The 13,379-nt window shown below is 35.4% G+C and overlaps 1 protein-coding gene across 2 annotated transcripts in view; it reads right to left on the bottom strand.

Moving 5' to 3' along the window:
- The window catches only part of MS3_00002268 (uncharacterized protein), a gene marked incomplete at its 5' end in the record, with an annotated part of 35,593 nt that overhangs the window by 7,302 nt on the left and 14,912 nt on the right, over nt 1–13,379 (bottom strand). Inside the window, 4 exons of one of the 2 annotated variants that reach the window (XM_051209840.1) lie at nt 203–818; nt 2,104–2,387; nt 3,554–3,701; nt 9,346–9,755. In XM_051209840.1, the coding sequence (XP_051075310.1) occupies nt 203–818; nt 2,104–2,387; nt 3,554–3,701; nt 9,346–9,755 (1,458 nt within the window). Of the gene's footprint in view, nt 1–202; nt 819–2,091; nt 2,388–3,553; nt 3,702–9,345; nt 9,756–13,379 lie in introns of both variants that reach the window. The other variant, XM_012936731.3, reaches the window with a different exon arrangement.

Raw genomic sequence — 13,379 nt, 5'->3', positions numbered from 1 at the left:
ATTAAATGATCACTGAGCAGTAACCAATAAAATCCTTATTTAGCTCATAGTGTACTAATATTACCGCTATTATTAACGATGTAACTACTACCAACACTTATACTACTAAGATTACTACTACCCCCATATGTAATAATCCTTTTCTACGTTCTAAATACGTATTTATAAACATGATGATATGGAGAGTAAAAAAGTGATATACCTATTGGATATCGATATTTGAATAATGGACTTGAGGGATATGAAACAGATGTTTCAACTGATGTATATTGTTGCTGTCTGTGAGTAGTACATGTTGAAGTTAACGTCGATGATTCTGAATCAATTGACACTGTTGTATATGGTTGACTACATATCAACAATAAAGAATTAAACGTTGAGTTTTGAATGTTATGGTTTCTTACTGAACTATGTATTGAATGTAAAAAATTAGGAGAGAATACAGTAGTAGCGGTAGTATTAACAGTATCGTTATTATTTATGGAATACTTTGACATTTGACTCATAGATGTCGCTGCCAATGAATGATATGATGATTTTTGTAAATGTTGTGGTTTACTAGCATCCACTGAATTTTTCTCAATCACTTCCGGACACAATAACTTATCGTTTGAATTATGCATACCAAGTAAAGGAGTTTTCATTTGACTGTTCGAATTAATTTCCAATAACGATGATGTTGAGTTGTCCAAACATGTATACAACGAACTATTCTTCCCATCGGTTAAAATTTGCATTACAGTCGGTTGATGGTCACTTCCCTTCATATCGTCTGAATAACAGTTATTGCACAATAGCGATTGTAATTCATTCAAGAACTGTAAGATAAAATTAAACAATGATAAGATATTGTCATAGTTTGTAGAAAAGATAAAAAGGTGAAACGAGGCAAGTAATTGTCAACGTTTACAAAAGTCTAGTTAGTTAAGTATGAGAAGAATAGATGTGATAATTTGTTGTTCGTCATTTATTTAACAAGTACATGTCCGTATACTCGATTATACCTCCAGAGGATCAGCTGTATGGTGTATTCAAACGAAATACTTTCGATCAATTGAATATAAATCAACAACAGTGAACCATACAAATGAAAAACTAGCTAGTATATCGCTTAACTTGACATCAAGATATATGTTAATAGGAAAGTTACAGAGAATATGTTTTCGACAATGTCATTGTCATTATCTACTTGATGAAGATAATTTTAACACTTCAAGATCGCTCATGATAAACAACAACAAAGAAGTGGCTATGTTTCCGCGAGACCACCGCTACTTAAAGATGGAAACCGAACCTACATATTCAAAGGGATACAGCTGTAAATCTCGTACTACTCTAGTGACTCATAATTTTCATCACTCAGTTACGTAATATCTTCTCTCACGTACTCAGTGGAAATGCGTACTCTTTCATTCTTACTTCATTTTTCAGTTTTGGCCATTTTACTTGGTAGGTCTATCCAATTTTATGGTTGACATTAATTTCCATTTTCTAAACATGTCTACATATCTTTTAGACTTTTTCTCCAAGGCAGTAAGGAGGAAGAATGTATTTGTAAAATCTCAGCGAATGAATTTTAAATAAATTCAACGTTTCACTGAGATCTTAGGAATACATTCTCCATCCTTAATGTCTCGCATCAACTTGGCACCCAAATACTGTAAAACTATTCATTCAAATTTAGACGAAAGTTGTTATATTATCCTCTAAAAGCTTTAAAAGTTAGTAACATATAAATATTATTCCATTTTACCACTCTAATTCATCGATACTTATCATTATTCTACAGATCTTCATTAAGATGATACAAAGTATGTACATTGGTTATAAATAATCATTACTATTGTTTTTTTTTTCATTTTAAGCAGCTGAACAAAAAGCCCTGAAGTACATGAACTCATCTTATTCCTCATGGTTTGTTATTTTTACTTTAGTCAAGATGGTAAAAAAAGATTTACCAAATAGTTGTCGACATTCTAATGACCAACTCAATGCCTATCTAGACTAACATTTATTAAAGTAACTGCACTTTGTGATATATATTACCACAAATTATGTAGTCAAAAGTGAAAACAAAAAGTAAAAAAGCACCTCATGTCTCACATTAGGATAAAAACATGGGGTTGAAATAGCTTGGTCATAATTTCCGTTATTAAAAGATAGTTTTGTTTCAGTATTTGAGGAATCGGGATTGTAAATTCTGTCATTGATGGCGCTGATAGGATTCTGTGGATTCAATGTATTACAATATCGGTTGTGATTGGAAGAAACGGTTGACTGAATCATGTTCAGTTCATCTTTATATTTATTAGCCAATAGTTCTCTGGTTAAAATATCACAGAGCAATTTTCTCAAGAGAGATTGGAAATTTCTGATTTGATTGTCTGCTGAATTAGTTAAAAAAAAATGCAAAACACTCAATTTATTAGTGATATGTTATGCACAACGTAAGATTTATAAAATATTTACATAAACCTAAGAACCATGAGAAAAAGGAGAATACAAGTTACTTGAAAACTCATTTCCTATATATACATTTACATATTCGATTTCGAGAAAAACTTTGAGCTAATGACACGGATTGTTTTCATAAACCAAGCAGTGGTTCAGTGTATAAGGTAGTTGACTTTTCCCGCTTGATCTACTTCAGTCTAGGAAACTGGATTAATATAACTAGCTCTGATACCTCAAGTTTGGATTATACCTAAGCACCTGATGAATAAGTTGATTATTTATCTCTTTATTTATGAAATGAAGTAGGTTAAAAAGAGATCGAATTTGTAACCTTTCGGTTGAACGTTGATTATTTTAACCACTGAGACATTGTTTTGCATAAGTAGTTCTTGTTATTTAACAAAACACTATTTAGGTACAGAAAAAGCCTTTGCCATGTTAAACCCAAATATACCAGTATAACTCAACAACTAGATAGAAATAGACGCAGTGGACTTTGAGTTACAGATTGTGATGCGATCTAAAACTGTTGGATCAGCATTTCTTCTAAATTTTAACTTACAAACTAACGCTATCGCTTAGAAACTACTCAAATGTCATAAAGAAACCGAAACTTCGTCAAATTAAACCGCAGAAAACCTCTTGCATATGATTTTTTAATGTTCTGTAGATGAACACCCTTTTTCAACAGCTGATAACTTCACCAATTTCAACTATGTCAAGAAGTGCACATTATAAATAAAAAACTCGTAAATCCTAGCTCCTAATTTTAAAACTCGTAGACCCTTGCTCCTAGCCCTAATACTCTTAGCATTAACACTCCTAACGCAGACATATTGACATTAACAGTTTACTGAGCAAAGAAAACATCATAATGAAAATCGTGAGTTTTAGCAGCAAGCTGTCCATAACAACATTTTGAATTCTTGCAACGTCGAGCTCAATTTTGATTGGTTGTTCAAGAGCGCCGGTAAATTATAGTCTTATCCTAATAGGATAAAACGTATTTCAGTTCTAAACAGATCTGACAAATATTAATAACATTATACAGTCATACTGAATAGATTGAAACAAAATTAACAAATAACAAGTATAATACGTGAGTTAGATTTCTTTCTATTGATCAACTCTTCAGGTATTGTACTTTTAGTTTCCAAGTGATAATTCGTATCTGTATTTAATGGCACCTTCATAGTTTTTTCATTGCTGTAATCTGTTTGTGTTTCTTTTAATAATGGGACATGTACCTATAACATAATAGAAAGGCACTTATAACTATGTACAATGTAATAGCAGAGAAACAATGAGAAATAAAATGAATTATTCAACTTACTACTAAGTCGAAGAATTAATAAAAATAACAAACAGGAACAATAAAAGAACATTCACCAAAATTCAATACTAATAAAACAAATAATGAATACTATACAATATTGAACATGAAATACACATTCCGATACGAAAGATCTTAGAACAAAATACACCGTAACTTCTTTCAACAAAACTATTGAAAACATCACAGCTAAAATAAATGAACAGGATATATAGCTAACAAGTACAACTCCTATGAATGTATATGAACATTATTTAGTCATGGAAAAAAAAGATCCATTATTTTCTAGCATTATTAATAGATCAACAAACACGAAAAAGAAATCATAACCGGTCGCATTATTATCTAACACGTGAAATTTTGTAACATATTTTAAATTGATTAAGGGAAACAAAAATTAAGACCAGTTTGTGGCTTAAAATCTATGAAATTTTTTAATCTCCACAAAGCCCTACATTGATACTAATCACGTGCTCACAAGTGATTAACTTCTAGATGATATCCCTGGAGTTATAGTGAGAAGTAGTGGCTAGTAGAGTCCAACCATATTGGGTGTGAGAGTTATCCACTGAAGGTAATGCAAAATGGTCGCTTAATATCGTGGATTGAAGTTAGACTAGTAAACCATTGGATCCGACACCGTAGTTTAGAGGTCAAAATTTCTTATGCAACATCGAAGGCCTTAGGTTTGATCCCGAGATGCGGGGTCGTGTATGTGCACTGCTCAAGTACAATATTAGGATGAAACAGTAATCCGATGCATCCAGGTTTTCGACGGTGGTCTAGCTAAGATCAATTCGTGATTTAGAATCTATGAAGACTTTATTAACAAAAAAAGTACAGTATTAAAGAGTAAAAAATAACACGAAATCCACTAGACATATACATGAGCAATGGAAAACGAAATTTGATAGGGAAATCAAGAGAAAAATACAGACAATTGACATATTTCGAGTTCAAACAAGCTTATAAAATACGTCATTGTGAAATTATCCTCCTGAACTACAAATTTTTCCCACAGTTGGCTGGTGTTTGGTTTCAGATTTGACTAGTCCTTTAGCTCTGTGATAGTTGTAAGTAACAATAAGACACAAACCAAGAAAAAAAGATGGTTTAGTAAAATGGCATCATACTTAAAACTGTGATAATTCGTAACCTGCTTGTTACTGAAAACAATTTATCGATTAGAGTATGAAAGTAATAATACAAAAATAAAAGCATTAATTGTATAATGAATGATAAAATAGTTGTAGAAGTTGAAAAATAAACAAACTATCATCAATTAAACAAAGATTATTAATTTCATTGAACTCATGAATCGATCAATTTCGGACCACCATTGAAAGCCTGGAAGCATTGGACGGCTGTTTGTCCTGGCAAGTGACTCCTCAGCACTGCGATTCCGCATGCAAGATTAGGACCCAGAACCCTCGATCTCGTGCGCAAACGCTCAACTTCGAGAACAATAAGCCGGCACCCAATAGTGTCAGTGTCTAACTTCAACCAATCCACCATGTCGCGCGACCATGTTCTATTGTCTTCGGAGGGTAAGTGTCTCATACCCTACACGGTTCAACTCCACAGGTCACGGTTTGTCATTAGAACTTCGAGAATTCCCTCTCGAAGCCAATCACCAGTGAGCACATGATAATTTTCAGCTTGGGGGTGTGGGAATCGTCTAACATTGATCGGTTCAAGACTTCAATGAAATTCAGTAATCTCCATAACCCCAAGCTGAAAAGATTATTAATTGTAGAAGATAAATTGATTAAATATTGATAAAATTAATTCGAAAGTTAAATCTATTCAGAAAGAGCACAAAAACAGTAACTAATAGATTAGGGATAAGTGAATTACAGAATGAGGGAGAGAAAATAAAGCCACAAATCACGGCTACAATATTAAAAAGGGATTGAATAAATTTTCTTCTGAGAAGTACAGTTCGTGATTCCAGATGTCCATAACAAACACAATTTTGTACAGCGTTCAAAATGAAATATTTGAAAATAAAAATTTCGTTGAAGCATTCTATTTTCTTTGTTTTAATTATTCACATGAATGTTAGTTTTTCATATCTCTTGTATCTATATAATGGTTTTTCTGACTAATAAAACAATGGAGTCATTTTTCCAGAGATCCTGATATCAGATTTCCATTCAATAAGGTACTAGAATCGAGGTCACTTGAACAATTAACTGAAAACTGTTCAAGGGTGGAAGGAATAGTTGGAGATGTTGATTATATGAAAGGGAATCAGTTCCAATGGTGTAGATGCATTCGTGGTTCGTATATCCCTTGCCGGAGCTAGTGGGATTTGAACCCAAATGCCCTGGTACGGCCGAGAGTGGGGAGAGTCAGCTCTCACTCTCGAAATGCTCTCACATGGCCACGCGTATACAAACACTGCCAGGGAAGTCCTACTCACTACCTTCTCGCGACAGGGTGTTGTTTACGAAATTCAAAGGACGAAAAGCGAATATCCGACGCTTTAACCGGGTTGGTGGTGGATACGAAGGATCCACCTAGAGGAATCGAAAAACCCTGATTCCAAACCAATGGTGCACATGGGCTCCAGGATCCTGAAAGAACAAATGGCGTATGAACCAATTATTGGTCACCAGCTACCTGGGACCGCATCTCCTGACGTTATTCCACTGCTTTGTGGATCAGATCTTTAGGTCGAAGGCTCCGGGTGTGGCCTCCTAAGGAAACTACCTGCTTCGGTTTAGGTAGTATCATAGCCTACACACAAATCAAGTGACTTGTGTGGCGTATATGCTTTCGATGCCCCTTTGTGTCAATATTTGTATGTTCAAATAAATAAACAAATAAAGATTCATTTACTTCTTGTATTCATTCAGATTTTGTAACTTAAATTTTACTGCACGAACACTTTCTTTTCTCCGTAATCATGTCGTTTAATGCTTGCTTACTAACACGGATGCTGTTACTAATTCTACTACTCTGGTATTTATCTTGATAATTTCATCTCATTGTGTTGACATAATGTGACAACTCGAACTGATGAATACATGTACTAGGTTTTACGTTGCTTATAACTGATTGGGAGATTGAAACGCATATTCAGATTCACCAAAAAAACATTCTCAAAATTTCAATTATCTCTTTCAGATTTCACTGTTTTACAATTTTTTTAATCGTCAGGTGATCAATTTGAAACTGTATTCAAGTGTAAAGATTAATTACCGGATTTACTAAATAATCCTATTAACACCTTGTTTCACAGTTGTACTAATAAATTACCATGGTAAGTTAATAACTGAAATTCCACGTTTATGATTAAAACATTATTTTAAAACCAATTTTCATTGGAATCTCTATAAACTTACTCATTTATCCCATGGATCTTTTAGATTTTTTTCACTAATCAGACGATTTTTTTATCACTACTTAACTGTTGGAAAGGATAGAAAGTTGACTAATATTTCACAGTCGTATATTGATTAGATGCTGACATCACCGCTAAATATCGTTACATGCCGATCTATCAAACATATTATTTTGTCCGTTTTTTCAAGTTGAAAGTTTTTGCATAAAAATACATTCATTTTTGTATGAGTTGTTCGAACTCACCTATTGTTTTTTTATTATGGGATAGTATAACTCCCAACAAGTTGTAGCAACTAGTATTGTTAGACAGGTCAATTATTCTAATCATTCCATTTATTTTTTCAACCAAATATTTGACTTTGTCAAGTACTCACGTGTGTACTTTGGAGATGTTTTATACTTGTGCATAAGATAGCAATTATAGATAAAATTATATTATGCCGACGGCCTTGAGTTGACCAGTCAGAATTAAGATAATGACTTGAGTATTTTGAGCGAAGTCTAAAATCTAGTAGAAGATCATGTGTATGTCATTATCAACCAAGTGAAAATTGGCACTATTTGGTTTTTAAAATGTTTGGAACCAATGAAAATATTTACCAAGCAACCGAAAGGTGAGTTTTAGACGGTGGCTAAGTTAAGTTACAAAACATACCTGCTCTCAAGGCCGATTGTGTTTTAAAGAACATGATGTCGTTTATTGTGTTATCAAGTGTTCAGTGAAGTTTGATTACATTCTCAGTTTCCTACTCTTACTCAAAATCTCAATCCTAAGTTTCTCAGTTTTGTAAACAGGAAGGTAAGAAAGCAATAGATTATAGATGATGTCAGTTCGTGTTGAAAATTGTGACCTTTATTAGTAAGCCTAGCTCATAACTAACCCTAATCCTGATGCATTATAACTGATGTCAGTTGATGGAAACTCTGTATGATAATAACCCTAATCCAAAACATTAGTCCAACTATTCATATGTATGTCTGTAAGTAAACTTGCCTTTCTTTATTACAAGGAATAATCTGACTTGTGAGGGTTAATTATTACGATCAAAGTTGTTATTTCACTATTTTCTATTGTTAATTGTTTCATACATAAGCAGCATTTCCTGATAGGCTGATAGGTTGCCCAAGGTCATCATTATGTTATACTTCCACCCACGTATGGACCTATCCATTTCCTGTATTTCTTATATGACTTCTAAGAACTGAGTCGTCTCTGAGTCGATGTATTATTAAACTCCAATACTTTATGTAATTTCAGCAGCTTTTGCTTTTTGTCTATTGTTCAATATAATTAACACGTCTTATTTATTTATTTCAACACATAGATATTGGTACAAAGAGGCACCAAATACATATGCGCCACACAAATCTCGTTCGATATGTGTGAGGGCTATGATACTGCCCGGGTGCCCAAACCGAAGCAGGTGGTTATCTTAGGGGGCCACACCCCGAGCCTTTGACCTGAGGGTCTGATCCACAAGGTAGTGGAGCATCGTAAGGAGATGCGGCCCCATGGAAGCCGGTGACCAACAATTGGTTCATACGCCATTTGTTCCCGCAGGATACTGGAGCCCATGTGCACCATTGGTTTGGAATCCGGTTAAAGCGCCGGACATTCACTTTTCGTCCTCTCATTTTCGTAAACAACACCCCGCCACGAGAAGGCAGTGAGTAGGACTTCCCTGGCAGTGTCTGTATACGCGTGGCCATGTGAGAGCATTTCGAGAGGGAGAGCTGACTCTCCCCACTCTCGGCCGTACCAGGGCATTCGGGGGCAATATATATATATATATATATATATATATATATATATATATATATATATATATATATATATATATATATATATATATATATAATACTGAACTGGCCTAGACAAGAATATATGGCTGGTAACCTTGTCTAGATGAGTAATCTACTCACAATGACCTCGCCCACATTTAGATCATTCACTTACCAAGTGTTTTTCTACAAAGCATGTGATAGGTCCAGCCTAACCTCAAGCATCACTAACTAGGATTCTAAACGATACAATTTCAGTTTGAGAAGGAAATTTGATTACCTTTGAGGTGTAGATTCTTAAAAGTTGATAAGTGTAAAAATTTTTAGGTTCATGACTGAACGAAATCTGTTTCAAAAACTAGATTATTTTTTTTATGAAAAATGTTTTAAAGAAAATATATCAGTAATAGATCAATAATATTTACCATCTTAGTAAATGGACTGATTGATTCATAGATTGTACCACAATGTGACATTGATTGACTCAACAAGTATCGATCAATTAATATTTTTTTATAATTTCCAGGAGATGTTACACCACCATTAAACATCGCCGGCGTCGAATTAGACATCTTACAAAACTCAGCATCTGCATTCGATCGACTAGTAACTGAAGTGTTTGTAGGCAGTGACTGATAGCTTCGATTATTATTATTATCACCATTAGTATAAGTAACGTCAATGGTAGAAGTAGTGGTAATCGAAGTATCACCACTGTAATTTGTAAGTTCACTAATTGCTAACATGGAATTTGTCTTCGGAATACTGTCCACAGTTTGCTTGAGGTTAATGATTGCATTTTGGAAATAATTCGTATTTGAAACGAAATCGTCATCTAAAGCACATAAGAAAAAGGAAGATGCAATTACGAAAAAATATATTAACAGATTTATTTAGATCAAAATATCTTATAGCCTTTGGATGTAAAGTATTTTATATTAATCCATAAAAAACATACAGATATTATGTTCTCCTTAACTCTTAAAACTTGTTTCTAAGATGGCATTGCAGCCTAGAGCTCTTCTCGGGTTACTGTCGGTCCCAAGTCCAGGTAAAGAAGGAGGGTCGTTGTTGGGATATTCAGGAAAATATCCCAAAAATTATCCTATTAAGTCTAATGCTATTCTTGGACTTGAGATGGTGTCATTTTCTTATTGGTCAATATTTATTTCACGTGTCATTTTCCTACTGGTCAATATTGTACAATGTTATTTTCTATTTTATGGCACGATGTGGTCTACTTGATTAGTATATAAACAGTGTGTTTGAAATATAATGATTCATATATCCGAGGCTGAAACTTGTGTTCTGGACTCAACCGGCTGGGCTAGACAGGGAAGCGGGACCAATCAGAACCCTAGGCCGTTCTACGTGTTTGCGCGTCTTTGGTCCGATCAATAATTCGCTACCCCTTAATCAGCAGCATTTTTCACAGTTATAACAGTCGTGAATACGGTCAGTAACCATATCTTGTAGAAAACAACCTTACTAAAAACAAACGCTAACCAGATTAAATAAATTAAACCATTCAAACTCTGTACACCGAGTTAAGCGATCATCATTCTGAAGAATTATAACGTCTCATGGTGAAAGCCAAGATTCTCCATAAGTTAGGAAGCCGATGCCACTCCTAATAACCAGAGCAACAATTAATATAAGTATATGGGATGTCTAGATAATGTGGGAGACAGGGAGAACCAACCAAATAACTGCGAAAATGAAGAGATACAACTTCACAGTACTCGAAATCAGCGAAACCCATTAGACCCAAGCTGGACAGAAAGGATTACCTTCTGGAGAGATGCTATTTTACCCGGGTCACGAAGAAGAAAACGTCTCGTACACACAAATAGTTACACTGGTGCTGTCCAAAGAAGTACGAAATGCACTTATAGGATGGGAATCTCATAGATGCAGGATCATCAAAACATCCTTCAAAACAAAGGAGGGAATCGCAATGTATGTTATCTAATGTTATGCACTCACCAATGATAGCATTGACGACGATAAAGATCAGTTTTATGAGAGGTTGTAATCGGTCATAGAGAAGTGCTAAGGAAAGGACCTCACCATCCTGATGGGAGACCTAAACTTGGACAAAACCGTATGGATATATATATATATACCAGGATCTACATTGTTTGTGAGCATCCTATTGACTCAGTATCCTTTCATTATAACTCAGCAAAATTTAAGGAATTTAAGAAATTATTAAAGATTCGTCATGTTCATAATACATCCTGTCTTTTTTTATCAGAAAATGCAGTACACATAAATCAAGATGAGTCAGTGCCATAATAGTATTCCGATAGTCTAGATAACAAAATAGGGCACCTTACTTAGATTTTAAAAGCGTTAATAATGCTAATTCAATAGTGTTGAGTAGCAGTAGTAGAAGTGATCAGTGCACTCAGTCAGTCAGTCAGTCAGTTACAACGTAGGACCAGGCACATATGTGCATCGGTCCAGGTTGCCATACCTCATTAGCACAGCAAGATGAACACCGAATTCATAAAAGTAGTTAATTCAGAGGTGGTAATATATAGGAGAAAGACTGCACTAGGGAAAGAAAAATGGATTTAAATTGTTGGCATTCTTATTCTTAAGTTAGATCATTAGCCTGTTTAAAATCGCTAATGTTCGGTATTCCAACAAAATAAAATTATCCTTACTTACTTACTTACTTACTTACGCTGTTATGTGTCGTGTGGATGCATAGACCACCAACCAGCATTCTCCACCGAACTCTGTCCTCTGCAATCCTTTTCAGTTGCCATTTATTCTTTTGATGTCTGCTTCCAATTCTCGACACAGTATGTTCCTTGGTCTTGATCTTCTCCTTTTGCCTTCAGGATTCCAAGTTAGCCCTTGCTTCGTGATGCAGTTCGATGATTTTCACAATGTATGTCCAATCCACCTCCAGAGTCTTTTCCTAATTTCCTCTCCGTGTTGTATTTGAAGATCTTGATTTTCCCTTGTGTATGTTGACTCCTTCAGACGTTTCTGCTACACAGGCCGTCTTGAAATGCATTTGCTCGTGTGTATGGGATAGAAGGACTAGGTCATCTGCGAAGACTATATCGTCTAGTTGCATTGCCGCTGCCCATTGTATTCCGTGCTTCTCCTCAGATAAGGTTTTCATAATCCTATCGACCACCAGAACAGGGAGAAAGGGTGGTGGTAAACAGCCTTGTCTGATACCAGTTTTCCATTGGAACGCATCTGTCAACTGTTCTCCCTACGCGGCTTTGCAGTGTAGTCCGTCGTATGAATTCCGGATGATGTTGACTATCTTCTCAGGTACACTGTAGTGTCGAAGAAGGTTCCATAAGGCCCTCCTATTCACAATGTCAAACGCCTCATAGTCAATGAAGTTGATGTGTAGTTGCGAGTTGCATTGAACTGGTCGTTCGACGATGATCCATGGTGTCGCAATTTGGTGTGTGCACGACCGATCCTTATGGAATCTGGTCTGTCGGTCTGAAAGCTAGACGTCTACTGAACCTTTTCATCCGGTTCAGCAACACTCTGTTAAAAACGTTTCCTGACACCGATAGAAATCTTATGCCTCTATAGTTATCACATATGCTGATATATTTGTTTGTATCTTGATGAGATATCCTTTTTTCAATCTATTGGCTCTTGTTCCTCCTCCAAAATCTTACAAAATAGAATGTGGAGCATGTTTGCGATTGCTTTTATATCCTAGAACCTCCTGACACGTTGAAGTTCGTGCTTCCTTGATCCTTTTCCAATTGTCCTCCATAATAGTTTCCTCGTCTTTGAGTACGTCTTGTAAGGCTTGTGACCTGTCGTTGAGATCTATCTCGAATTCGTTGAGTATGTCGAAGGAAGGCTGTATTGAACCTTTGTAATGCTTTTTCCCCAGGTGTCCAATGCTACTTTAGCTTCGGTTTCATCTTGAATACCATAAACTAGTGGTGATCTTAAAATATATCAACTCCTGTCCTCGTTCCCACGTCTTCCATCGATCTGAATTTTTTAGTGATGCAAATATGATCGGTCTGGTTCTGTGTAGTGTGATCCGATGAGACCCATGTAGCTTTGTGTATGCGTTTGTGTGGGAATATTGTACCACCTATAACCATTTTGTTGAGTGCACCTAAATTTGCAGATTTGTCACCATTCTTGTTCCTTTCTCTCAGTCACTCCATATTGTCCCATGATATCTTGATACCTGGTGTTGTCCATTTCGACTTTGAAGTTTAGGTCTCCCATCAAGATGGTGAGGTCCTTTCCTTAGCACTTCTCTATGACCGATTACAACCTCTCATAAAACTGATCTTTATCGTCGTCAATGCTATCATTGGTGAGTGCATAACATTAGATAACATACATTGCGATTCCCTCCTTTGTTTTGAAGGATGTTTTGATGATCCTGCATCTATGAGATTCCCATCCTATAAGTGCATTTCGTACTTCTTTGGACAGCACCAGT

This window comes from Schistosoma haematobium, chromosome 1, assembly GCF_000699445.3.
Source record: "Schistosoma haematobium chromosome 1, whole genome shotgun sequence".
Taxonomy (NCBI): Eukaryota; Metazoa; Platyhelminthes; class Trematoda; order Strigeidida; family Schistosomatidae; genus Schistosoma; species Schistosoma haematobium.
The sequence above is the reverse complement of the archived record's forward strand: the minus strand, read 5'-3'. Positions and strand labels throughout refer to the sequence as shown.